This window comes from Leptidea sinapis, chromosome 29 (assembly GCF_905404315.1).
Source record: "Leptidea sinapis chromosome 29, ilLepSina1.1, whole genome shotgun sequence".
Lineage (NCBI taxonomy): Eukaryota > Metazoa > Arthropoda > Insecta > Lepidoptera > Pieridae > Leptidea > Leptidea sinapis.
This window is the reverse complement of record NC_066293.1, coordinates 8,488,282-8,513,201: the sequence shown is the minus strand read 5'-3', so window position 1 is coordinate 8,513,201 and position 24,920 is coordinate 8,488,282. Positions and strand designations below refer to the sequence as shown.

The following is a 24,920-nucleotide window of genomic DNA, read 5'->3' as shown; positions in this document are numbered from 1 at the left end:
CATAAGATATTAATACTCATTTTCCCAGTAATTTCACTAGCTACGGCGCCCTACAGACCGAAACACAATAATGCTTACACATTACTGCTTGACGGCAGAAATAAGCGTCGGCGTGGTACCCATAATCCAGCCGGCATCCTGTGTATAGGAGCCTCCCACTGGTGAATAAATCGTGAAGAAAGCCTCATCTGAACAATTCTTAAATCTTAAATTATCTTAATAAAATATAGTCACTCGTGACTCGTGAGTCGTGATATTGCACTATACATAGTATGCACGTTCCGTTCTACGAAATGTCTCATTGCCTGACGATAAACAAGTTTATCAATCATTCAGACACAGCGTGTATGCTCTTTTGAGCCTTATTTAATAGCAATAAGTAGGAAAATTCAACTAATAACAATAAGAGATATATAACTCCGGTTATCAGATCAAATTATTATCTTAAAATCACATTGTAAAACATGTTTGCGGTTTGGCCAAACGGCTCCCGCGTCACGTTGAGTGTGGTTATTGTTATTGGTTAGCTAGTGATTTCGAATTTCGAATGTTTTGTGTTTCTGACAATTTACAGTTCTTTTTTTATTTTTGCTAATCATGGTAAGTTGACATTTATTAGTGATTAGATTTTTAAGTATTAAAATGGAGTTCTAACCTACACATAAAGAATTTTTTTGCCCATTAAACTAACGGGGATTTTTCTTGTAATCGAGTATATTGAAAAGTATTTTGGATTGAGCTAATGGTCTTGTTAGCATTGTTTGAAATAAAACAATACTTAGCGATTTGACAGTGGTTTTTTATGTTTGCATTTAAAATTTCACATACTAATAATTATTTATAATACTTTGATGACAGATTTTAATATTATAAGCTATATAAAGTGATAAATGAATATGTGTAATTAAATTATTAAAATTTTCGTGGGAGATAATTAACATTATTTATTTAACGACTAGTTTCGGACCATTCGGAGATCTTTCATCAGGGTGAGTGACCGCGAACTCGCAACACCAAAACTGCATGAATCTGCTAGCCGATTGAAATAAATAGAATATGGATAAATTACTTAGTTATAGAATATCTAAGTCCAGAGTGGTTAAATATAATAAATTGAAAATCGCATATATAATAGATATCAATAAGACGGAATGACTTTGTAACTTATATAAAGCTAATTATATTAAGTAATTTTACTGTAATTTTGCTGTTACTTACAATATACTAGCGAATAGACAAACAATGTGTGCGAGAGAGAAGAACATATCCAACGACTAATAAGACTAATAAGACTCTCCTTTCATGCCGTTTACATCGGCTCCGGTGTAAAATAACAATTAAAAATAGTAATTCCACTCAATCTACAATACCCAATCTGCATTTGTCAAATAAGTAGTTTTTCTTTTTTTTTCGTCTTCATTATTTTAATAAGTTAAAGTTATAATTTGTTTTTCATTTTGTATTTTGTTTTTATTATAGTTTAGATAGTATTAGTTCTATTTTTCAGAAGTAATTAGGGAGTATTTTTTGTAATTTTTATGTTCACCATAATTTTCGTATACTTTAGAACTACTAATTGTAACATTAGATTAAGAAAATTGTATTGTATATGATGTGGTGTGCTTTAATAAATAAATTAAATTAAATTAAACGGAGATGCAGCAAAATTCCGCTCCTGTCGTACATTTAGTATTTCTGTTCCACCACGCTAGGCAAAAAAACTATACTTTGAATAGCATTTTTTTTTATGGAATAGGAGGACAAACGAGCGTACGGGTCACCTGGTGTTAAGTGATCACCGCCGCCCACATTCTCTTGCAACACCAGAGGAATCACAAGAGCGTTGCCGGCCTTTGAAGCATTATACCACGAGCACTTAATTTCTATAATAAAGATTTTTCTGATATGGATGATTTTGGGTTCCTTATAAAGAATTTAGAAAGAAATTAATTCTCAAACTTATGTAATCTTTTTACGAATGGGTAATAAAATATTTAAAGTTATTGTTTTGTACAGGTTTGTTGTAAATGTTAACTCTTTCCCCCTTATTCATAATAGTCTGCTAACTTAAAGCATTGCTAATTCTCTCTCTGTCTTCTTCTATTGACCTAAGTCAGAATGAGAAAAAACACTCCTTAGCGGCTGTTTGTTTATGTTTAGCACTAGGCGTATAAATTAACATTGTAATTTTCGGCACTTAAAGTCTTTTCTTTAGTAATAATATAACATTAAAATTGTAATTTTGTGACTGTTCGATGCCAAAAAAAAATAAAAAGATAGAAAATGAAAGTGAATCTATTGTTACTGTTACGGATTTTACTGACAAGTCGTTAACAGTCAGCCATCCCTAGCATTAGCTATTTAGTATTTTCATTATTAAACTAAGTACTAGCTAACACACACTGACAAATCAAAACTGGTCACAGGCATTATCGGCCTGTCAGGTTGTCTATAAACTAATATATTCCAAGTCTATGTTCACAAGCAATTTTTGACACTTAGACAATTTATACGCTTAGATAGACTTTGACAGCTGTGAATACGTCAAAAAAATATCGGCTAAACTGTTACTATCTATGTATTTTGATCACACGCAAGCACACTAAAACAAAGTGTGTGGTATCGCGAGCGTAAATCGTAATTGTTATGCATACTTAAGTAATAAACTTGGCCTGTTGTCATGCGTTCCCTAACAGCAAAATACTCTAATTAGACGTTTTAATTATTTAAGTTCTGACATAATATAATCTTACTACGTAATAATATCTAAGACTACTTTAGAATTATAAGTCTCTATAAGAAGTAAAGGAAAAAAAAGTTTAGAAGTGAAGCCGACTAGATACTCAAGTTAATAAAATTTATAAAAATAAATATAAATAATATATTTATTTAAAAAAAAAACAATTTGGCCTAATTGATGTATATAACTATTAAGTATGTATGTAATCATATATACACACTTTTATAGAAATTATCATGTATAAAACTAGACATTTTGTACTATGGGTGCAAGACAACGATAAGTTAAAAATTGTTTGAAAAGGAACAATAAGTATTAAAAACTTACAATCTAAAAATAGGAATTATGAATTCACAAAAACATTAATAATAATATATTTACTTCATAAGTGTGGCTTGACATAGTAAAACAATAAAAAACCTTTTAAATAAAGACCAATCCGTCTAATACTATCTAATCGATTTTATTAGCTTGGCCAGACTGATTACAAACTGCACACTTATCAAGGAACGATAACAGTGTATAAAATTAGTCTGTACCACAATAAGTAATAGTACAGTAGCGTAACGCAGCGGTCTCTTTGAAATTTATACCTACAACTGGGCGGAGCACTAGGGTTGGTACATACAAAAAGATTGAGGACGTGGACGGTGCACCGTAAGAAAAATATGGTTTTAATGTTAGATGTTATACTTTTTTTTGGCGCGTTAGGGAAAAAACCCTGACATTAGCTGGTAAATTAAACCATTTGTATCATACTTCAGCTACCAAGCCTCTTGTAACTCATATGTCTAATGAACCACAACCAATGAACGAGAATTACCAGTGGGTGGCTCCTTTCCACAGGAAGCCGGCTAGATTATGGGTACCATAACGGCGCCTATTTCTGCAGTGAAGCAGTAATATGTTTCGGTCTGAAGGGCGTCGTAGCTAGTGAAATTACTGGGGAAATGAGACTTAACATCTTATCAAGGTGACGAGGAGGAGCGCAATTGTAGTGCCGCACAATATTTGGGTTTTTCAAGAATGCTGAGCGGCACTGCATTGTAATGGGTAGAGCGTATCAATTACCATTAGCTGAACGTCCTGCTCGTCTCGTCCCTTATTTTCATTAAAAAAAACCTACTTTAACTCGAACTGCGATCAGTCTCGGCGGCGTACAGCGTGACACTCAATAGTTTTGTCCTCCCAAGATTGCTTAGGGGTCGTGTAAATCGTGTGTATGTGTGCGTGTATCGATCGCGGCGCACTAGTATAAGGTTACGGCTGGGGACTGAGCTGAATCTGAAGCTGAGAAATATCGTCACATTTTTGCTCTAAATAGTGATTTTCATTAACAATAATGAATGTTATAAAACACTAGAAATACGGGATTGCTTTTATACCTAATTTTAGTAGGCTTCTAAAGATACATAATAACTTCAAGGGAAATGTATACACTTTTATAATAAAGTCTCAGCCACTTTCCAGGCATAATACATAAATAAATTTAAATGTTTTATTAAAAGATGGGTCTGTCGTTAATCCTACTACTCCACAGCTGAATGAATATCTAAGCGATCGGACAGCCTGAATTCTCATATATATCTCTCTCAGAATCTAGTCAGATTATGATTATTTTATAGCAATTACAATGACAGCGCAAAAAAGAATGCTGGGAGCGTTTCTTGTGCAGTTTTTTCTCGCTCAGAGCGCCATTTGTTTTCGAAGCGGTAGTGTTAGAAGTGACATTGAATCAATTATTCGAAAATAAATGCCTTTTATATTCCTTATAAAAATAAAAGTATTGTACAACATACCTACCTAATATGACATCGATATCTTATCACATATTTATAAGTGCATTGAGATACGCACAGTCCGATTATCGATGATTAAAAACATCAAAAGGATAAATATTAAGATAACGTAGAATAAATATCTAAATAACAACGATTTTGAGTCAGTCTACCTATTATGTAATGCGTGTTTTATGGCGTCTCTTCACAATCGGCGATTACACGGGAGCACTATCGGACGGAGGGCTTATTCGCTTCTAGTCGCCAATCATAGTCTATGATCGTCAAAGTAATCGCGACAATCGGTGACTTGTCGGGTTTTCGCAAAGGGAATTCGCGTGTAGTTGCGTGCGCTCGCCGGTCATTCTTTCACTGGAGGACACTGGACAGTGAGCGAAGCCGTAGGTACTTGGCGTCATCGTTGTTTTTGAAGTTATACTTCTTTAGGCGCGTTATGAAAAAATGATGAGAGTGAAATATTAAAATGCGCGCGCATCACTGTAACACAAAAGTAACCGGATGATTTACTGGTTTCTTCGTCCATTATTAGGACAGGCAAAGGGTTCAAGCCCATACAGCCGTATTCATTATTTAATAACTAATTGTTAAAGCCGTCTTTGCAAGATTTTTACAAAATCGATCTTTCTAAAAACGTAGAATAGCATGAGGAATAAATCATTTTAATGATATTTGCTTTATTAGGCGAACAATAGGGAACAATTTACGAAGCTGTATGGGCTTGATCATTGCCCCCCTGTATGTATGTAATATCATTGATCGTTGCCTACCCCTGACGGGACAAATAAAAAAAAAACAGGCAGTCATAGTGACTGACGTTTGAATTGTAGCTTAGTTTGATATACTCGTATTGCTTACCAGCTCTGGCCAAAGAGAATTTAAACACTGGCTCGGGCCTCGGAGCAATATAATTGCTCTGAGCTTACCAGTATTACAACTTAAACTTCATAATTTGTCAAGTAAATTATTATGGATACATTATTATTCACTTTTAGCGCTATCCAAGGGTTACGCTTCTTGCTCATAACTATAAATATAATTCGTATTAATGTTATAATTTTGTAATTTAAAATTCAAATATTTTTATTTTAAATAGGAAAAAATTACTATACTATTACTACTTACACAAACAATGAATTCAAGCTCTTAAGGTTGACTTTTTTCTATCTCACCTGTTGTTTAGTGATCACCGCCGCCCAAAGCATCATATTAGGCTGTGGTGCCGCTCACATTCTCTTGCCACACCAGAGAGATGGTCGAGGCTTTAAAGGAGGTTTTTGTCGACGAGGGGGACACAACAATTAATGGAGATTATTTCTTGGTAAACGCACAAACTTGATGCGTCCAATATATTTGGATAATTTATACATATTTATAATATAGTTTATTCTTTATTACTTTTTATGAACAATTTGATATTATTTAAACACGATTCATATATTGGATGCAGCACCTTACAAACTAATTTGATATGTATATTACAGCCATTGTAAAATACTCTATTTGATTGAGAAGAGTGGAGGTTGAGTTCTTTCGTATGTTCTTCTCACGAGCTCAACTTTTTCCGAAAGTAATTAAGAATTTCAAAAGATTTCTTTTCTCTTTACATTTACCATCACTTCGGGAAACGTTGAGCTTTAATGAGAAGAAGTGGCAAGAAACTCATTGCCACTCTTTTAAATCATCATTTACACATCCTCCATAGTTTTAGAAATTACTTCAATTACAATAAATATATTATGCAAAGTGATGCAACAAAAATACTCAAACATCGAATATGCCTTACATGATTAAGTAAAAAAAATGTAAATGTGAATTAATAATTAAAATTAAAAACACAACGGATATTGAGTACAGTAGATTAATCCACACACACCGTAAATTAAAAAAAGGTATAATGCAGGTATTTAATAATAGCGATTGATAACTTCGCTAGTTTTCTCCATATTTAGTTATGGAGCGGAGACCCGGAAAAGGCCGACAGAGACCGAATAGACGTCTTTGAAATGTGGCGCTGGAAAAAAACGCTGCAGATTCCATGGACCGCCTTTCGCACCAACGTGTCTAATCTAAGAGCACTTAACGTCAAAACTAGACTTTCCACAATATGCCGAAGTAGGATGTTGGAATTCTTTGGACATATTGCTCGTAAAGAGGGTCATAGATGGCAGGCGTCCCAGAGGACGCAGTCCCACGAGTTGGTCGGACCAAATACGATCTGCTCTAAGCATCAACTTCCATGATGCCCTTCATAAGGCTAAGGATCGCAGCAGATGGAGGGGAATCGTACGGGAGAAACTGATGCAGCGGGGGAGTCACGACCCTCAGTAATGCAGAAAACGACGCGAGGAGGAATGATAGCGATTAGCGATTATAAATAATATTATAACTTAAATAGAAAAAACATGAAGCACAATTTCTGGTAAAAGGATTATCCAGCCACCACAAATAGCACCAGCCTCCTGCCGCTTGGACCAGCCCTCGCCTCCCTTGACCAGGAAGGGGTAATTTAAGCGAGCATGGCGAAGCCTGTCACGAGAGTTCAACTTAATTTCTTCCCAAAGCGAGTCTCTTGGTCGCATATTATAAATTGCTCTTATAATAACCCCCTTTTGGAGCACAAACATACTATCAACATCCGCAGCATTTCCCCACAATAAAAATAACCCTTTGACATAATATTATGGATGGTTCTGCCCAGTTGTACTTTGTTTACTCACAGCCGTTTTCAATAACGTAACTCTAGTTATGGATATATTGCTCTTACCGTTAAATGACAAGTTCTTATCTATTCATAATAATAATAATAAAGCCTTTTTTAATGACTTTCCATTTGATTTTCTACATTTAAGTGTTAGTATGTATGTTAGTACGTTTAGTCGACATACATAATTATTTTATTTTAACTTTAATGTTAGTAAGTTATAATACATGCACTATGTTAGTTTACTTCATAATTTTCAAACGGATCCCAGTTGGGTAAAGGCCTCCTCCATTCCTTTTTTTTCCCTTTTTCGAGCCAGTTAGTTCCGCCAATCTCTTCGGTGCTAATTTATGCGGTCTGCCCACATTTCTCTTTCCTGCATATCCCTAGGTATCTATCCATAGGTACGTCGAATATAGTTATATTATTAGTTATAGTCCAATGTTATCAGTCGAAAGGTTATTGAAATGTAAGTAAGCGTAAAATTATAGATTTGTCTACCTCTAGTAAGTTAAACTAAGGATACCTACATAGGTTATTGAATACGGCCGTTAGATAATTTATTACAAACGTCTAGATAGAGTGTTATGCTGCTAGACAACCGATGAAAACAGGCAAGGTTTATTTCTTTAATGTGCATGACAAGCTACGTCTAGCACTCGCGATTTGTATGTCACTTTGTGTTAGTGTGCGTGCATTACTCAAAATAGAGGTTAACTATTAACCTCTATTCTTTTCGTTGTTTCACACTGTCACGTTCTATCAAGACGTATCTTCTAAGTTTGTGTATTATAAAATTTTATTTTAATCCTGTTTCGGCTACTGTTGAACTTATGCTAAATAGTGGTACGCTGTTTCACAGATGACGATGAAGGTGCTACTTCTCATGTTCCTGGTCAGCTCAGCGGCCGGGTACCACATCCTGTGTCTCCACACCACACCTTCCAGTAGTCACTACCAACTGATGAGGGGCATCGTCAACCCTCTGTTGGAAGCTGGCCATCAGGTATGCCAACTCCGAAATAATTATTGTATAAAGGTTATGAGGAAGCTCATGGTCGCTCAGAGGGCTATGTAGAAGGCTATGCTCGGAGTTTCTGTGGTAGATCGAATCAGAAATGATGAGATCCGTAGGAGAACCAAAGTGACATAGCCCAAATAATTGCGAAACTCAAGTGGCAATGGACAGATGGCCATTGGGGCAGTAAAAGTACTTTAATAGCGACCACGTACCGGAAGACACAGTGTTGGTAGAGCCTCCATAAGTTAACAAGTTTAACTGGAGCAAAGCAACCGGGCTAGAACTCGCAACGCGAGATATGTCGCGACGCGAGAGACAAAAGTTTTCGACATCGGTTAATTTCTCGTTTACCCTAACATGCACACGACGAGTGACAAAATTCTCGTCGAAGACTTGGCCTTGTTGCGTAGAAAAACTGATGATTGTCTACTTAATATTATAACAATATATTTAAAATAGCAGAATTGGACATATTTTGGAACTCTGCATCGTTTTTCAAGCGCAAAATTAAAAATCATTTAATTAAATTATTTCATTCGTTTTTTCGTATTTAATAATAGTTGTTGTATTTTAAATTTAGTTTATATTTATATATATATATATATATATATATATATTTTTTTTTGTTTAGAGTTATAAGTTTTTTATATTTTTGTGAAGGTAACTAATTTATAAAGTAATTTAGATAGTAAGTAAACGAGGAAATTGTCATATGTTAATAATGTTTTTAAGTACTTGTAATTTAATTAAGTAATTAATTGCATGTCGAGTTAGCCCGTAAATGGGGTATACGATGTTAAATAATATAAGTAATTAATGTGTAAATATATATAGATCAGCGACTGCCAGTACGGTTTCCGTCAGGGTCGCTCAGCTGGTGATCTTCTTGCATACCTCACCCATAAATGGGCGCAAGCGGTTGAGTCGAAGGGAGAGGCGTTGGCGGTGAGTTTGGACATAGCGAAGGCCTTCGATCGGGTGTGGCATAAAGCGCTTATAGCGAAACTGCCATCCTATGGGCTTCCCGAGAAGTTGTGCAAATGGGTCACTAGCTTTTTGGCTGATCGGAGCATCAAGGTTGTTATCAACGGTGCATGCCCCGACTTAAAACCCATAAACGCTGGTGTCCCGCAAGGCTGCGTGCTTCCTACACCGGCCGTGCCAACATGTCCCGGGATAGCGTCGACGAGAACCGGAACGAACTTGTGTCTGAAATGGAGACTATGCTTTGCAAAGTCTCGGAATGGGGCCGACATAATTTAGTCCAATTCAACCCCAAGAAGACACAAGTTTGTGCGTTCACCACTAAAAAGTCTCCCTTTGTCGTTTCCCCTCGATTCGAGATCAATCCTCTAACTGCCACAGCCTGTATTGGCATACTTGGCGTCGATATATCGAGCGACGTTCAGTTCCGTGGTCACTTGGAAGAGAAGGCCAAACTGGCCTCTAAAAAGCTTGGTGTACTCAGGTAAGGCGAGACAGTACTTCACTAAAAGCCACCGCCTGCAACTTTATAAGGCGCAAATTCGGCCTCACATGGAGTACTGTTCTCACCTCTGGGCGGGTGCTCTCCAGTACCAGCTTCTTCCATTTGACCGCATACAACGAAGAGCGGCTCGAATCATCGACGATCAAGTCATCTCCGATCGGCTTGATTCTCTAGCATTGCATAGAGATGTGGGTTCTCTCTGCATCTTCTACCGCATTTATCACGGGGAGTGCTCAGAGGAGCTGTTCGGGTTGATTCCAGCGGCCTAATTCCACCATGGGATATTACGTGTAAAGTACCATCCGCATCACGTAGACGTCTGGCATTCCACAACCGCGCGTTTTGTTCGAAATTTCTTGCCTCGCACAGCCATTTTGTGGAATCAACTACCGGCAGCGGTCTTCCCGAACAGATACGACTTAGGGACCTTCAAGAAAAAAGCATACTCCCACCTTAAAGGGCGGCAACGCATTTCTTGACACACCTGTTGTTGCGGATGTCCATGGGCGGTTGCCTCACCTCTCCCCATCCCGTGAGCCTCTTACCCGTTTGCCCCCTCTCATATAAAAAAAAACTATAAGGTAATACATTGTATACAACGTGGGCTTCCTGTTAATTAAATAAAATAAATACTTTAATTGTAAAATTTAATGAAATATGAGAAAATTACCTCGTAATGTTAGGGTTCTTAGAGAAAAATACCTCAGTTATGTCAAAATTACTTTTATCTCTACTTTTGACGTAACGATATGAAATATATAAGCAACCATGTTAGCTTCAATAGACATATCGAGATAAGACGGGAAAATACGTAGAGATAATTTACAAGTGGTACGCATACTAGCCGGGCTGGTTTCCACTTATCTGACATTTGCCGATGACATTGTATTTCTTTCAATCTTACAAAATCTATGTTAATGAAAAAATAACTGTAGATATACTTAAGAAAAACTATCAGTATTTGATTATTTTTATAGTCTTAACAATATGTTATGTTTTTAAAGTGACAACCCTCACTTCTAGGATTAATACACAAATAAAATTTGAAAAACAAAATTTTTTGAACGATGCGGGATTCGAACCCACGACCTCCGGCGTTCCGTGCCGCTGCTCTCGCGACATCTCAAGTCAATTTCCTAATATGCAAATATTGGGGTTGAGCCACAACCTGAGAGTTGAACAAAGCAAACAGAATTTTATAACGAGGCGGTTCTCGAACGGTTAGCTCAGTTGGTTAGAGCACCGGCACGGAACGCCGGAGGTCGTGGGTTCTAATCCTGCATCGTTCATATTTTTTTTTTCAAATTTTATTTGTGTATTTTTAAAGTGATATCCCTTACTTCTGGGATTCATTATGTAAATTAAATTTATAACCAAAATTAACGCGTAGCCGCTTGGGTTCCGTTCGAGCACTCTTTCCAACTGATACCGGACCTCGTCCGATGATATGGTGTTTAGGCTATGAGCGGGCTGGGCCACCAATCAATTATTAGCAATTTGTGTAACACTATTTTGAGGAATTTTGAAATTGCTATATAAATGGCTTTGACCGCGTCTGATAAATGAGTATAGGACACTCGACAAACAGTCGCCTTGTGTGTCCACTCACGTCAAATCAAAATCACCTTATTCATGTATTTCACGAAAATGACACTTATGAATTGCAAAAATTGACATTTCTTTTTACATTTACCGCCATTTCGTAAAAGTTTGAGATTAAAGAATGAGAAAAATTGACAAGATAGCCATTGCCACTCTTTTAAATCACCATTTACACCTTCATTGTTTCACAAATAAACAACACAACAAAAGCACAAAATTGTAATTACTTTGGAAAGAAGTTTGAAGAAAATACAGACACCATTATTCTATTCTAGGTAGTAGGTAGGTAGGTAGGTGGTAGGGGTAGGTGCAAGCATTTATATGATGAATATGGATGTTTGTTTCTGAGTCATGGATGTTTAAATGTATTTATGTATGTTTATATGAATATATGTATGTTTATGTAAGTCTATTGTATTAAATATATCATTGTCTTGTAACCCATAACACAGGCTATATATGCTTAGCTTGGGGCAAGATAATTTGTGTAAAAAGTAAGTCTATATTATTATTATTCTTTACAGGTGACTCTTATCACATTGTCCCCAGAGAAAAAGCCTGCGACAAACCTGACAATCGTAGATGCCAGTCATTTAATTGAATACTCCAAAGGTATAAAGCTTACTAATATTATTTTATTTCATAAAAAAGAATTTGTACGTCGCTACACCTACATTTTCGACTAAAGCCTTTTCTAGACGGACGTAAGTCAGATTCCAATCAGGGTCACCATAGAGTGAGCTTGGTTTCCATCCTTGGATTGTATATCGGCCACACGGAAGTCATCCGCGCGCCAATATGCTAGCGATTCAGATGCGAGTCGACTTTTGGAGTGAAAACATCATATCGTTTTTTAGGTTATGGCTCCAAACTTGTGAATAAAAAGTAAGCATTGCTTTAGCAGTTTGCGTCTTTATAATTTTTGGGTTAATTTGTTTCGATTAGTTATCTCTTGAGTTCGGTTTGAAATACAATGAAGAGAAGTGCAGATGTATAAATTCATTATTATAAAGGAAGACACCACCAGCCTAGCTACTAATTCTAATAATTCAAATTTAATGGATAATACAGAAATACGTGTTTTTTATCTCACACCGGCAAGCAACACCAGCTCAGTCGCGATTAACTACTTTCTGTGACATGAAGTCTCGATCGTTACGAAAAATATTTATTATTAGAAAAATAGATACCAGTTGTATGGGAATATCACAACTGTATCTTACATTAAGATTTTACCAGTCGGAGGACTTAGGATTAACCGTAATTACAAGTAAATTAACATTAGGACCGGTTAAGTTAGGATCACAACAACCTCTTAATCCAACGTAAAACAGTATCATAAAATTACTAGAGTCAAGCTAACGAGGGGAGGCAAAAAAGGGTTAGAGGTTAAACTGTGACTAAAAATCTTATGGAAAAAAACTCCAAGTCAGGTTTTGCCTCTCAACAATTTCCTCCTCCCAAACTTAACCAATCGTAACGAAATTTTGGAAAGTGAACGAGAAGGAAGTATTGTGTGTCGGCCTGTTGAAATTTCCGGTAATGGTTATATAATAGGATCCTGTTTGGGGACTACATGACTTATGCCTTTTAACATCTAAATACAGTCTGAAGTAATCTAGCACTTAATAATTGAGTTAAAATAATAAGTAAGAAAAAATGATGAGATTGATTTTAATAAAAAAATACCATCCAATATTTTTCAGATATCTTGAGTGTAAATTCCGCTAATATTTATCTTCATACAATTCGATACGTGTTCTCGCTTCTACACGAGGCATCCCCAGATGATTTTGACACGCCAAATTCTGGCAGGAGACTGTTAGAGTGCTAATTATGGATTTCTGCAAAATAACGCATAATTCAATAAATTTAAAAAAATAAATTATGTAATGGGTAATGGGTTAAAAAAAAGTAGGAAATAGTCGACTATATTTATGCAGCAAATATGTTGTTCTTGTTTCCTCATAAGTCTCAAGGTGACGATTTGCACTGCCTCTCAATTAATATCAGCGGGGCCTACCGTGAACTATTGTTGTGATTCAATTGACGACCTCAACGGAACTGTTTTGTTATTTCATACCACGACGTCATTATATCTATCCAATTTAGGTTGACGTCGAATCAAGTCCTAATTCTTCTAATTCTAATTCTTAATTGAATTGCAAACTGTTTTAGTTCGTTCATTCATTCGTACCATGAGGTACTATTACAACCTAAACTGGATAGCTTATGTGTCAAAGTGAGCGAACGATTTAAAAAACATACCGAAAAGGAAAATCGAATTGATGAAAGATGAGATGAGAATACTTGATTAGGATTTTTTGGAAATCAAAATACTGAAAATGGAAATACTAAAGACGAGATAGTAAGCCCCCTGGCTATAGCCTGTTCGCAAGAACGAATTTAAAATAAATGTAGCCTGTGCTCCTGTCAAATCAAATATCAACGGAGGTGCGTTCATAACTCGCTCACTAATAGTTTTACGGCCATTCCTAATATTCAGTATATCCCTTACTTGAAATAAAAATCGTAACTATCGTTGACTTTTCTGTCCCAATAAACTTATCGATGGTAACTCACCTTATCCGTACACGCTGTCTGTCAATGGGACGACGTATAGCTTACCAGCCATAGAAGTTTTGTATGGATATTTCAATTCACGCTTCCCAATATAAGGCGATAAGAATGACTTATCGGGTATATTGCGACAGCTTCAAATTATTAACAATTAATTACTGACAATTTATCTCTAAATTACTACGCAATAAAACCGCAAAAATAATATCATTATGGATTTCGAAACGTAAATATGGTTCGTGTAAGAGAGATAGACTTTTGCAACAACTGTACAGCGTCATCTCTTTCTCTTCGTTAATTCTGCCATAAGCGAATCAAACGCCATTCACCTATAGGCACTTCATGTTTCGAACTGTATCAGAATTGAATCGCTAATTAAAAGTTGATAGTAGGCCTTCAGATGTATGTTATGCTAGTCGTCATTCCTTAAAATATTACATTTCAAAGTTTCGTGGGAATCAAACTTACTGGTCCCCGATAGCAAGTACCTTTACCTTACCTTTCCTACTCAACCCACTAGACACAAAATTCACATTGACATGATTACTTTTCAGATATCGACGTCATGGATCCAGACAAATTTGACATAGGTGTTCTGAAAACGTTCGCCAGGAACTTGGCTATTGGAGGCGTGGAGTCAGCGGCAGTAAGAGAAGCTATTGTAAACCACCAGTATGACGCCGTGGTGACAGAGTGGTTCTTCTCAGATCTTCATGCTGGGTATGTTTGAATACGTATTGTGGCCATTCCGGAATAAAATAATTATAAAAAGAATAATAAATTTAAAATAGCATGATTAACAAGAAAAATGCAAATAGGAAGGGTAGTTTTTTTATGACAGTAAGGCACGAGACGAGCAGGACGTTCAGCTGATGGTAATTGTAACGCAGTGCCACTCAGGATTCTTGATAAACCCAAAAATTCTGACCGGCACTACAATTGCGCTCGTCACCTTCAGACATAAGATGTTAAGTCTCATTTGCCCAGTAATTTCATTAGCTACGGTGCCTTTCAGACCGAAACACAGTAATTACTGCTTCACGGCAGAAAAAAACGCTGTTGTGTTTCCAATAATCTAGGCAGCATTCTGTGCAATGAAGCCTCCCACTGCTAAATGAACTTAGCCTCTTATGACATAGCCTGGGACTTCCCTATTCTTGTTACCCCGAAGAAGCATAGGGCAAAGTATGTCGGATGGTTTTACCCTTATCAACTCACGTGCGTTTTACTACAGCTGTAACGGAAACTTCAGCTTTTAACCCTGTTTTCCTCGAGGAAGAGGGGGCACTTTCAATCAATAAAACAAGAAGTGGAGGTGTGGTTAAAATGTATTTTATTGTAAAAAGTAGTGAGGTGCTTGATGCCATTTGCTATAAATATTTTATTGACAGATATTGGTGATAACAGAGCCATTTTGAAGATATCTTAAAATGCATCCCACTTACTTTGTCGAGTGCAATCATTATGCAACTCATAAATTTGTATTTTCAAGAATCCTGCACGGCATCCCCGCAGTGCATAGGACGCTCGACCAATCTCACGTGAGAAGAGATTCAGGAAATATCGCAATATTTGTGTCCGCGAGGAACAGTGTACAATTGTGAGGAAACTGGGTTAATTATAGAAAATCACGTAGTCTTTAAAAATGTAAGGGTATCAAGCACAAATGAATTTCAATATGCCTTTTGAAATATCTTACGTGAGATACTTGCCTCGTTGCCAAGTATCTCACGTTTTATGTCTCAGATACGACAAAAAATATTGGGTATGGAAATTGAAGCGTTTTGTTTACCATAAATCTTGTTCTTATTCTAATTCTATAAAAATAATAGGACCGGCAACAACGGCACCCTCCACCCTTTTTAATAAAAAGATCTTTTAAATGTAAGCTATATACTTAATTAAAAATTCTATAAGTCCTAAGATTTCGTGAGTGTTACAAAATCCAGCCGCAATCCTGATAAACTCAGGATAATACAAAAATCCCAGACTATAGTCCTGTACAGTACTGTGTTAGGCAGTACTCTATAATCCAACAAATTAGATGATTCGACTCTGCCCTACAAAACGTTTGTCAGATACTGTACTTGTATTTTTACAGTATATAACCTATTCCATTTCAGATTCGCAGCCGTTCAGCAAGCCCCATGGATAATGCTGAGTGGAGCTGTGCTTCACTTGTCAACAGAGCGACTTATGGACTCGGTCAGGTCTCTGTCCACGATCCCAGATATGTTCAACATTGCCCCAATTCCTATGAACTTTTGGCAGAGAATTGCAAATTCCATCATGTATCTTGTTGTCACTGTCGATAATTGGTGAGTATTGTAATAATTTAAGCCTCTTTTAATATAGTTGATAGATTTGTTCCTGGCACTGGCTATTAAAATATCGAACTCTTTTGCGGAAATTTCATCAAATCTACAACGTAAAGTCAAAAACCTTAAGACACGGAGAATCTTCGTAAGCTGAGGTAGGTCCTCTACCAGGCAGAGAGTGTGACTGTGAAGATTTTGTGCTTAACTTTTTTTTATGGAATAGGAGGACAAACGAGCGTACCGGTCACCTGTTGTTAAGTGATCACCGCCGCCCACAATCTCTTGCAACACTAGAGGAATCACAGGAGCGTTATGGCTAGGGCTTCCAATCCCGCGGCCTGTATTCAATCTCGGCATTTGCGGGATACAATCCCGCGGGATCTTTCATCAAAACAATAACAAATTCTGAATAAGAATCATATCAAAACAAAACAAATCGTTTTCAAAAAATACACAAAGCAAAATTAAAAATCAAGCAAAAAAAAACACATTTTAAACTCATAAATTATTACTTAATTATTAAGTTTGTCAGCTTTTAATCTTAACTGAAACTATTTTTAGCCTACAGCAGAAAATGCCCTTTCTGCTTCCACACTTGTGGGGTTTAAGGGTTTGTACGTGAATGATAGATTCATGGGATGTATTAATAAACTTCACGAAAATACGAAACAGTTCATAACTTGAGTTATTAAGAATAATATTTGACGCAGATTATCCTATTTTGCATCGCATGCACGCTTTTTTTTAGTCCCGCAATTCCCGCAGATCCCGCGCCCGTAATTCCGCATCTCGAGGGATTGGAAAATGGCGCGGGATCCCGCAATGCCGAGATCTTGGTATTGCGGGATTGGAAGCCCTAGTTGTGGCTGCTCATTTTTCATTTACCTTTCCTAATCCATCTTCAGACCTTTATAATCATTGTATAAATATTAAATCAGAACATTCTAATGAGCTGGAGCACTATATCTAAGATGGAAAAGAAAGTTGCATCTCTATCTACTTTTCAGGATAAATTTCCCCTCGGCGAAGTCTGATTACGAATCTACATTTGGTCCTCTAGCTGCAAGGAGAGGAGTTCCGCTGGCACCGTTTGAGGAAGTGTACAATAACATTTCAATCATGTTCGTGAACTCCCATCCGTCGTACGCCCCGGCCAGATCTCAGCCTCCTAACGTCATCGACATAGCCGGATTTCATATTGATGATAATACTCCAACATTGCCCAAGGTATGTTTTAATTTTCAATTAGAGCAACTAAAACCTCCTCTAAGCTGGTAGCTCGAAAGCTTTTGCAGCGAATCCCGGCGGGGGCCTTGGAGGAAAATTTGTAGCTCACAGACGTCTCGGAAGGAGACTATCGATCTAATATATCAGCTGTTAATCGAATGGACTCTAGGTTTAAAAAGACTTCGCACTCGCCGGCGAGTGCGGTAATGTATGTATATATGTATATTTGTGATTATGTGCGTATTTGTGTGTAGTGTGTATACAAGTATGTATTTTGTATTGTGTGTGTCAGTATGTGTGTGAGTGGTGTGAAACGATAACAGAATGAGGACTATCTCGTCGGGCTTCCAAGAAGGTGACTTTTTATTTATTTAGTTATGAACTACCAACAGAATTACATGTGATACATTAACATTAAACAAGTCTTAGATGCTAGGGATACACATAATTATATTTATAGGTAAATACAGCATGTACAGAAATACAAGTCGTACAAAAAGTTAAAATTTATATAATAAGTAAAGGCTAGATAAAGTTATGTTAATTTTAAATTTATACAATGAAAGGTATAAAAAAATAAAAATACAAGAATAATAATAAAGAAAAAAAAAATATTCACAATTTTAATATCTATGTGATATCTACCGCTGCAGTCTCGAGTGTCTTAATTAATTTATCTTTAAATTTTGTTATATTATCGCTGAACAGATCAATGGACTTATCTCTACTAATAAATTAATTATATGGTGTACTTAATCGGGGTATTAGGGAGTGATGACTGAGGTTGGTAATGTGAAGAAGAAATCTCATAATATTTAGATAATTATGGATTTCCGCAAAATAACGCTTAATTTAATAATGTTTACTATTCAAATTGTAATTTCTACCAGGATATCCAAGCCATCATGGACTCCTCGCCACAAGGTGTGATATACTTCAGCATGGGTTCCATAATGAAATCCACGATGCTGACGGAGGAGAGAAAGCGAGGGCTGTTACAGATATTCGCGGAGCTTCCTTACACAGTGCTGTGGAAGTTTGAGACTGAGCTGGACGGTCTACCGAAGAACGTATACATTAGACCTTGGATGCCTCAGAACAGTATTCTTGGTGAGGTTTGTTTTAAACTATTGCTGTTTCGCCGTCGTGAGGTTTTACCCTAAAAGAAAATAGATGGCGCTATTACAGTAATACATTATTAGTATTTTTTATTTTGCAAGAGACTTAAAATCAGAAGTGGGATTGTATATTTTTAGGGTTCTGTACCCAAAGGCTTAAACGGGGCCTTATAAAGACGTGCTGTCGTAGTTGCCGAATATTCATGACATCTGTAGTTTCTGTTGATTTCAAAAGGTGCTCGTATTTCACAGCCCATCCAAACACTAAGGTGTTTATAACACATGGCGGACTCCTCAGTACTATCGAGGCGCTGAAATATGGAGTTCCAATGCTGATCATTCCTGTTTATGGAGACCAACCAGGAAATGCTCGTAGAAGTGTCATGTCTGGACTTGCGCTCGAAGCGAACTTCTATGAGAATTTGGTGGCAGAGATGAGAGTTGCATTGAAGGAATTACTTGCAAATGAAAGGTACTCTTTTTAATTTTAGTAATACGACTCTATTGACGCACATATATTTACTAAAATCGCTCGAAAAATCAACTTCACGTGGCAAATTGAGAGCAATACTCTTCCTTTTATGTGTGCATGATGCAATTATAACACCATGATTATTTTTATATAAGGGGTGGGGGGGGGGGGGGGGCAAAATGGCAAAAGGCTCGCGGGATGGGGAGTGGTGGGGTAATCGCCCATGGACATCCGCAACCAACACCAGGGGTCAAGAGATGTGAGAAGGTGGGAGAATATTCTTTTCTTGAAGGTCCCTAAGTCGTATCGGCTCGGGAAAACAGCAGCTTGTAATTGATTCCACAAAGTGGCTAAGCGAGCAAAGAAATTTCTTGCAAAAGGCGCGGTTGTAGTGTGCCAGACGTCAACATGATGCGGGTGGTATTTTGCATTTTGACAATTCAATAATTGTCAAAATGCAAATTTGACAATTATTGAATTGTCAACTTCAATAATTGACAAGCCTGGGTTGAGTAGGGTTGAGTAGGCTATCAACTGTAAAATAGATTCTGTAGATGGAGCTACAACCTGACAGTTGAGCAAGATATACCAAAATTTCGGTCGATGCGTCACTCGGACGGTTGGCTCAGTTGATAAGTCCATGAATTTTGGTACAAATTAAATTTGTATATTTATTCCCAGGAGTGAAGGATACCACTTAAAAATAACAAAGTATTAAAATTTATTATTAAAAAATCCTTATGGTCTTATTGCCTAGAGTATATTAATCTAATATGTAGTTACTATTCTATATGTCAAATAATGAAAAAAAAACTTGTTTCAGTTATTATAAAACGGCAAAATCCACATCAGCATTATTCAACGAGCGTCCCGTTCACACGTCGAAGCTTATCACACATTACGTTGAGTTGGCGATTAAAACTAAAGGTTTGTGATCTTGTTTAGTCTTCAACGGAGGAGCAGGTGTCTTCATACAGTAAAGGTGCGTACAGATTACGCGCCGCAAACCGTGGAATATAAGCGGCGCGAACATTGCCGCGCACTAACGCGGGGCCGCGGGGCTAACCACTCGCTGTCATGTCGGTTTGACTGCATTGAAGGAGCTTCTGTCATTCGCCAAAGAGAATATAATCACTACATTTTAGTCATTCGCCCGCGCGCAGTTGCGACACTCGTTGTTTTGATGAATTCGTTCGCGCGACGAATACATAATAAAGCCTAATATATTCCATGACTCTTTTTACGCAAAAAGAATTATTAGTAGTATTATCAGGTAATATAAAATCCTAATTGTTTGGTGTAAGTAAGATTAGTTGCTTATGCTTCAATTTCTTTGAGTTGATGATCTCGTTAGAGTAAAGTCCTACAATACATAAAAATGGACAATTTACAATGAAATTGACTGTTTTGATACTCGAAAAAGGAATTGCAGGAGTATGTATTATAGGAGTACGAATTATAGGAGTCTCCAAGTGCCAGAAATGTTAAAGTTATTGCTAATTTGGTTTACAAGAATGAACTGGTATATATATTTAACAAAATATTATGTTTACTAAAAATAATTTACGCAAATAATTTACTAAGTGTGATATTTAGAAGTAACTAGCTGACCCGACAGACGGTATGTTGTTCTGTATATAATAAATAAAATAATGTTTTTATATGAATTTGTCAATAATATATCATAAAATCAAAAATTACTTCGTAAAATATGCACCCTGCTGTCGTAATGAAATTGTTTCACAGCAGAACTGTCAAACCGTGCGTCAATATATTCTCTCGTAGAAATTATGTATGGACACATCAAAGGAAAAACAAATTTGTTGTTTTTATTTAATTTAGCAGCATTTTCCTATTTATTCACCTTGTACCTTCTCTGGACTTCCACAAATAATTCAAGACCTAAATTTGCCAAATCGGTCCAGCCGTTCTCGAGTTTTAGAGTCCCCGCAAACTGCAGACTTTTGATCGGCCGATAGTTTGGTTGGTTTCTTAATCAGTATGAAGATGTATGAGAGTTATACATTACATTACATTATAACGATTCGGTATTGGCCGACAAAAAAGTTTGATGGGCTACACGATTGCCTTCAAACTGAACCGTCATCAAACTATCGGCCGACTGTTAAATCAGTACAGGGCTCTTCTAGGCGCGCACACCACCGATTGTTTAGTCGGCCAGACTCATCAATAGCCGATTTAAAACTAATAGCGAATCGTCCCTAAAACTGTCGACCGATAGTTGTCTAGTGTGCGCACTCATCACAGACCCAACTGTTTAGTCGGGCCAGTGTGCGCACTTAACAGCCGAACTCAACCAAACTATCGGCCGATCGAAAGTCTGCTGTTTGCGGGGTCTCTTAGCGAGACTAACGAACAGCAATTCATTTTTATATATATAGATAGATAGATTAGATGCAAGCAAGAAATTGCCATACCCAGTTTTAGAACTAGTAAGTCAAATAAGTCATTTTTGGGAAATAAATAAATAATCAAGGGGCAGGGGCGTGCATATCATATAGGCAATTAAGCAGTGCCTATCTAGTTATGAACCTAAATAAATATAGCACTAGTGTTAAAGTTAATTTACTACCATAGGTAGGCACTGCTGGTAGGCTCTACACATTGCATATACGAAGCAAGCAGCGTTTTATACAACTTATGTTGTACTCAGCGGAGTGCATTGGTTTTCTTTCAAGGTAGGCACTGTGGATCTAACTAGTCGTAGTTGAGCTTTGAAAAGATTGATTATTTTATGTGTGGGTGTTATATAAGAGTTTGATTATAAAATAACGGAACCAAATTAAACTAAATTAACTTTAAGACTAGTGCTATATTTATTTACGTTCATAACGAGGTAGAAACTAACTAATTGCCTATATGATATGCACGCCCCTGGTTGTACTGTCGGAATAAAGCGCACCAACGACTTGTTAGATATACAGTGCCTAGAAAACCAGTGCACGCCTGCAAAGGAACGTATTTTTTATTAGTTACGTATTACACGACATAATGGACCTCAATGGAACATGAAAACCCCTCCCGTTCGCCTCTCACCCCCTCGCGCTCGTCCTGTTGCGTCAGTAGGGCTCGCAGTTTCATTACCGTTAGGTACATGTCGTGATATATTCGTGCTATCACTGCTTTGTCTTTGAAATTTTAATTGTTACGTTTTTACTTTTGTTGTCAATAGTTCTGTAGTTACTGTTGTTCTGTGTCGCTATAATAGTACTGTTAGAATAATAAATACAGATTCTTTCATTGATTTTTCATAATTATAATAATAATCAGCATCACAATACAACACCTTCACATCAATCTATAATACTGACAAAATAAATCGTTGTTTATTTATTAATAATAATATCTTAGTCATGCTTGTTTTGCACACCGTAACAAAGCGACGATGTGACGTCATCGACTTCAGGTCCAGAGATAATGTAACCGGATAAAAATTTACTTTTGATCGCTTTTATGTACCTACTAACAAGTAGCAATAAACATATGCAAACATTTTATGACTATTTACAAGTACTTTTATAACTTTATGTAATAAATAAAAAATAACATTTTTATTTTACAATGGAGCATCGGCGCTTTGAAATTATTATTTTCACTATAATCGATTGGTGTAAATCCTTCGTTATCCTTTATAATTCTCAAGTCTCAACTTATTCGAAAAAAGTCCACTCACTTCGACAAGTCGGCAAAATGGCCGCCGCAGCCGCCCTCCAGTCTCCACTCTGTTAAATCTTCCCGCCATTTTTTTTTTATTTATTTCAAGACCATGGATACTAGTCCTTCAGTTGGACCTCCCGCCCATTTCTTTTACAGTGTCGAAAATTAAACGCTTCCGTTAAAATAAAATTACTGCCAACTTGAAATTGACTAATGTTGCCAATTTAAAAGTAAAAAAAGATAATTTGGAACTTTACATCAGTGTATGAGCGCGTGCGTAGGTAAACATAATAAAATATTAAAAATGATAATTATTTATGGCGAAACAATAGACGGACATACTTGAAGAATTACGAGGAAAGCCTGAACTGCTGGGGCCCCACTAATCCTGTGTAATGTGTCCACTCGGCGTTTGGTGAATGAAATATCCGAATGTGCCCGGTGATTGATTAATTCAAGGCTTACCGGTGCGAGAGTCACAGTTGGCATTAGATTAGCCAATCAGATACTAGTGCGTCTGTTGTCTATAGGTAGCTCCCTACTTCCTACAGGGATCAAAAGATTACAACAAAAGGAATAGACAATTGCGGCGCAAAAAATCAGAAAGACAAGAAAACTTTTATGAGACGCGGAGAACGTTTAAAATACTATCTTCGCGCCTCAATAAGGCTACTGGAAACCCAAGCGCTGCAGCTATTTCGGTCAACGGATCAGCCTTGCTATCCATCGCGGTAATGCTGCCAGTATTCTTGGTATGCTTCCAAGTAATGATAGTTTTAATTTTATGTAGTCGTAGTATTGTAAATATAGTTATAAGATCTGTGTTATTCATAAATAATTAAAACAGAATATCTTGTATGAATGTATGTATTTGTTCTTGATGTTAACATTATTATTCTCAGTAACGTATGTTTTTGTTACAGGAGCCTACCATCTCCGTTCGAAGACAAAGCTTTACACGTGGTACGCGCTCATGATGTTGGATCAGCTATTTTTGGTGCTTGCTATTCTATATCTGCTGAAGTATACCGCTCAAAGGATCATTCGATTATTTAGCAGTAAGAGTAGCAGGACAAAGAAGAACCAATAGTTATGGAACAATTGTGATATTAGAATACTGAAGGAATACTTATAATCAGAGGATCCCAACATTTTTTGGTTCGCGGAGCCTTTACAGTTTTATAGTATTATCCATTTGCCTTAACTAGTCAAAATAGGGAATAATCAAGATTAATAACACTAGATAGATAGGCACAAAAATTAAAACATATTTTCACCCGATTCCTACCGCATAATTCTTTCTCCGTACGATACACCACATTTTTTCTGTGTTTTAGGAGAATTTGGGCGGCGGTGATCACTTAACATCAGATCCATACGCTCGTTTGCCCTCCACTTCTATAAAGAATAGTGTTTTAACGATATATGCTCTTTTCTCTTTCTTTTCTAAATAAAATATTTTCACGCGTAAGCCGTCGTTAACTTCAGTATTAAACAGCGGTCTTAATTACCAATGGGAGGCACCTTTGCACAGGATGCCGGCTAGATTATGAGTACCACAACGGCGCCTATTTCTGCTGTGAAGCAGTAATGTGTAAAGATTACTGTGTTTCGTTCCGAAGGTCGCCGTAGCTAGTGCAATTGCTGGGCAAATGAGACTTATCATCTTACGTCTCATAATTTTCAGGTTTTTCAAGAATCATGTAATTCAGTAATGGGCAGGGAGTATCAATTACCATCAACTGAACGTGCTGCTCGTCTCGTCCCTTATTTTCATAAAAATAAAAAAAGTGTTCAGCTTCCATCAATAATTATTAGACTCTACCCATTTCTAATCGCAGTCTCTACGACGTTTTAGAAACCGTCTCAAAGATTCGTACGTCGCAATTTAAATTATAATATCCGGACGACCGAGCCTTGCTCGGATTTTTAAGAATGTACAAAACTTGAACAAAAAAAAACTAATAGGACATCTGGATTCGAACCGGGGTCTTCTGCTTTCCGGATCACCCAATGTCCCATCTGAGCTATAATAGTCTTGTATATAGTGGCGAAATTTACCTTTGTATTCTAATGTTATTGTAACTGTTTCTCATTCAAACATGGATAAAACCATTTTTTTTAAATTGAAACCTAGCTAGATCGATTTATCACCCCCGAAATCCCCTATATATA

At 36.8% G+C, this 24,920-nt stretch overlaps 1 protein-coding gene across 1 annotated transcript; it reads left to right on the top strand.

The window, feature by feature from the left end:
• Nucleotides 1-438: 438 nt before the first annotated feature.
• LOC126973390 (UDP-glucosyltransferase 2-like) lies at nucleotides 439-24,920 on the top strand. Its single transcript, XM_050820638.1, has 10 exons — nucleotides 439-600; nucleotides 8,103-8,246; nucleotides 11,877-11,964; nucleotides 14,487-14,652; nucleotides 16,056-16,250; nucleotides 17,258-17,477; nucleotides 18,368-18,587; nucleotides 18,848-19,067; nucleotides 19,891-19,994; nucleotides 23,669-24,920. The coding sequence occupies exons 1-10, from the start codon at nucleotides 598-600 to the stop codon at nucleotides 23,833-23,835; spliced, it is 1,527 nt and encodes a 508-aa protein (XP_050676595.1). The 5' UTR covers nucleotides 439-597; the 3' UTR covers nucleotides 23,836-24,920.

Excerpts from the sequence above, each read along its gene's own strand:
- LOC126973390 (XM_050820638.1), top strand. Across the intron at positions 8,247-11,876 it reads TGTTGGAAGCTGGCCATCAG|GTGACTCTTATCACATTGTC; the intron begins GTATGCCAACTC and ends TATTCTTTACAG. Across the intron at positions 11,965-14,486 it reads TTTAATTGAATACTCCAAAG|ATATCGACGTCATGGATCCA; the intron begins GTATAAAGCTTA and ends ATTACTTTTCAG.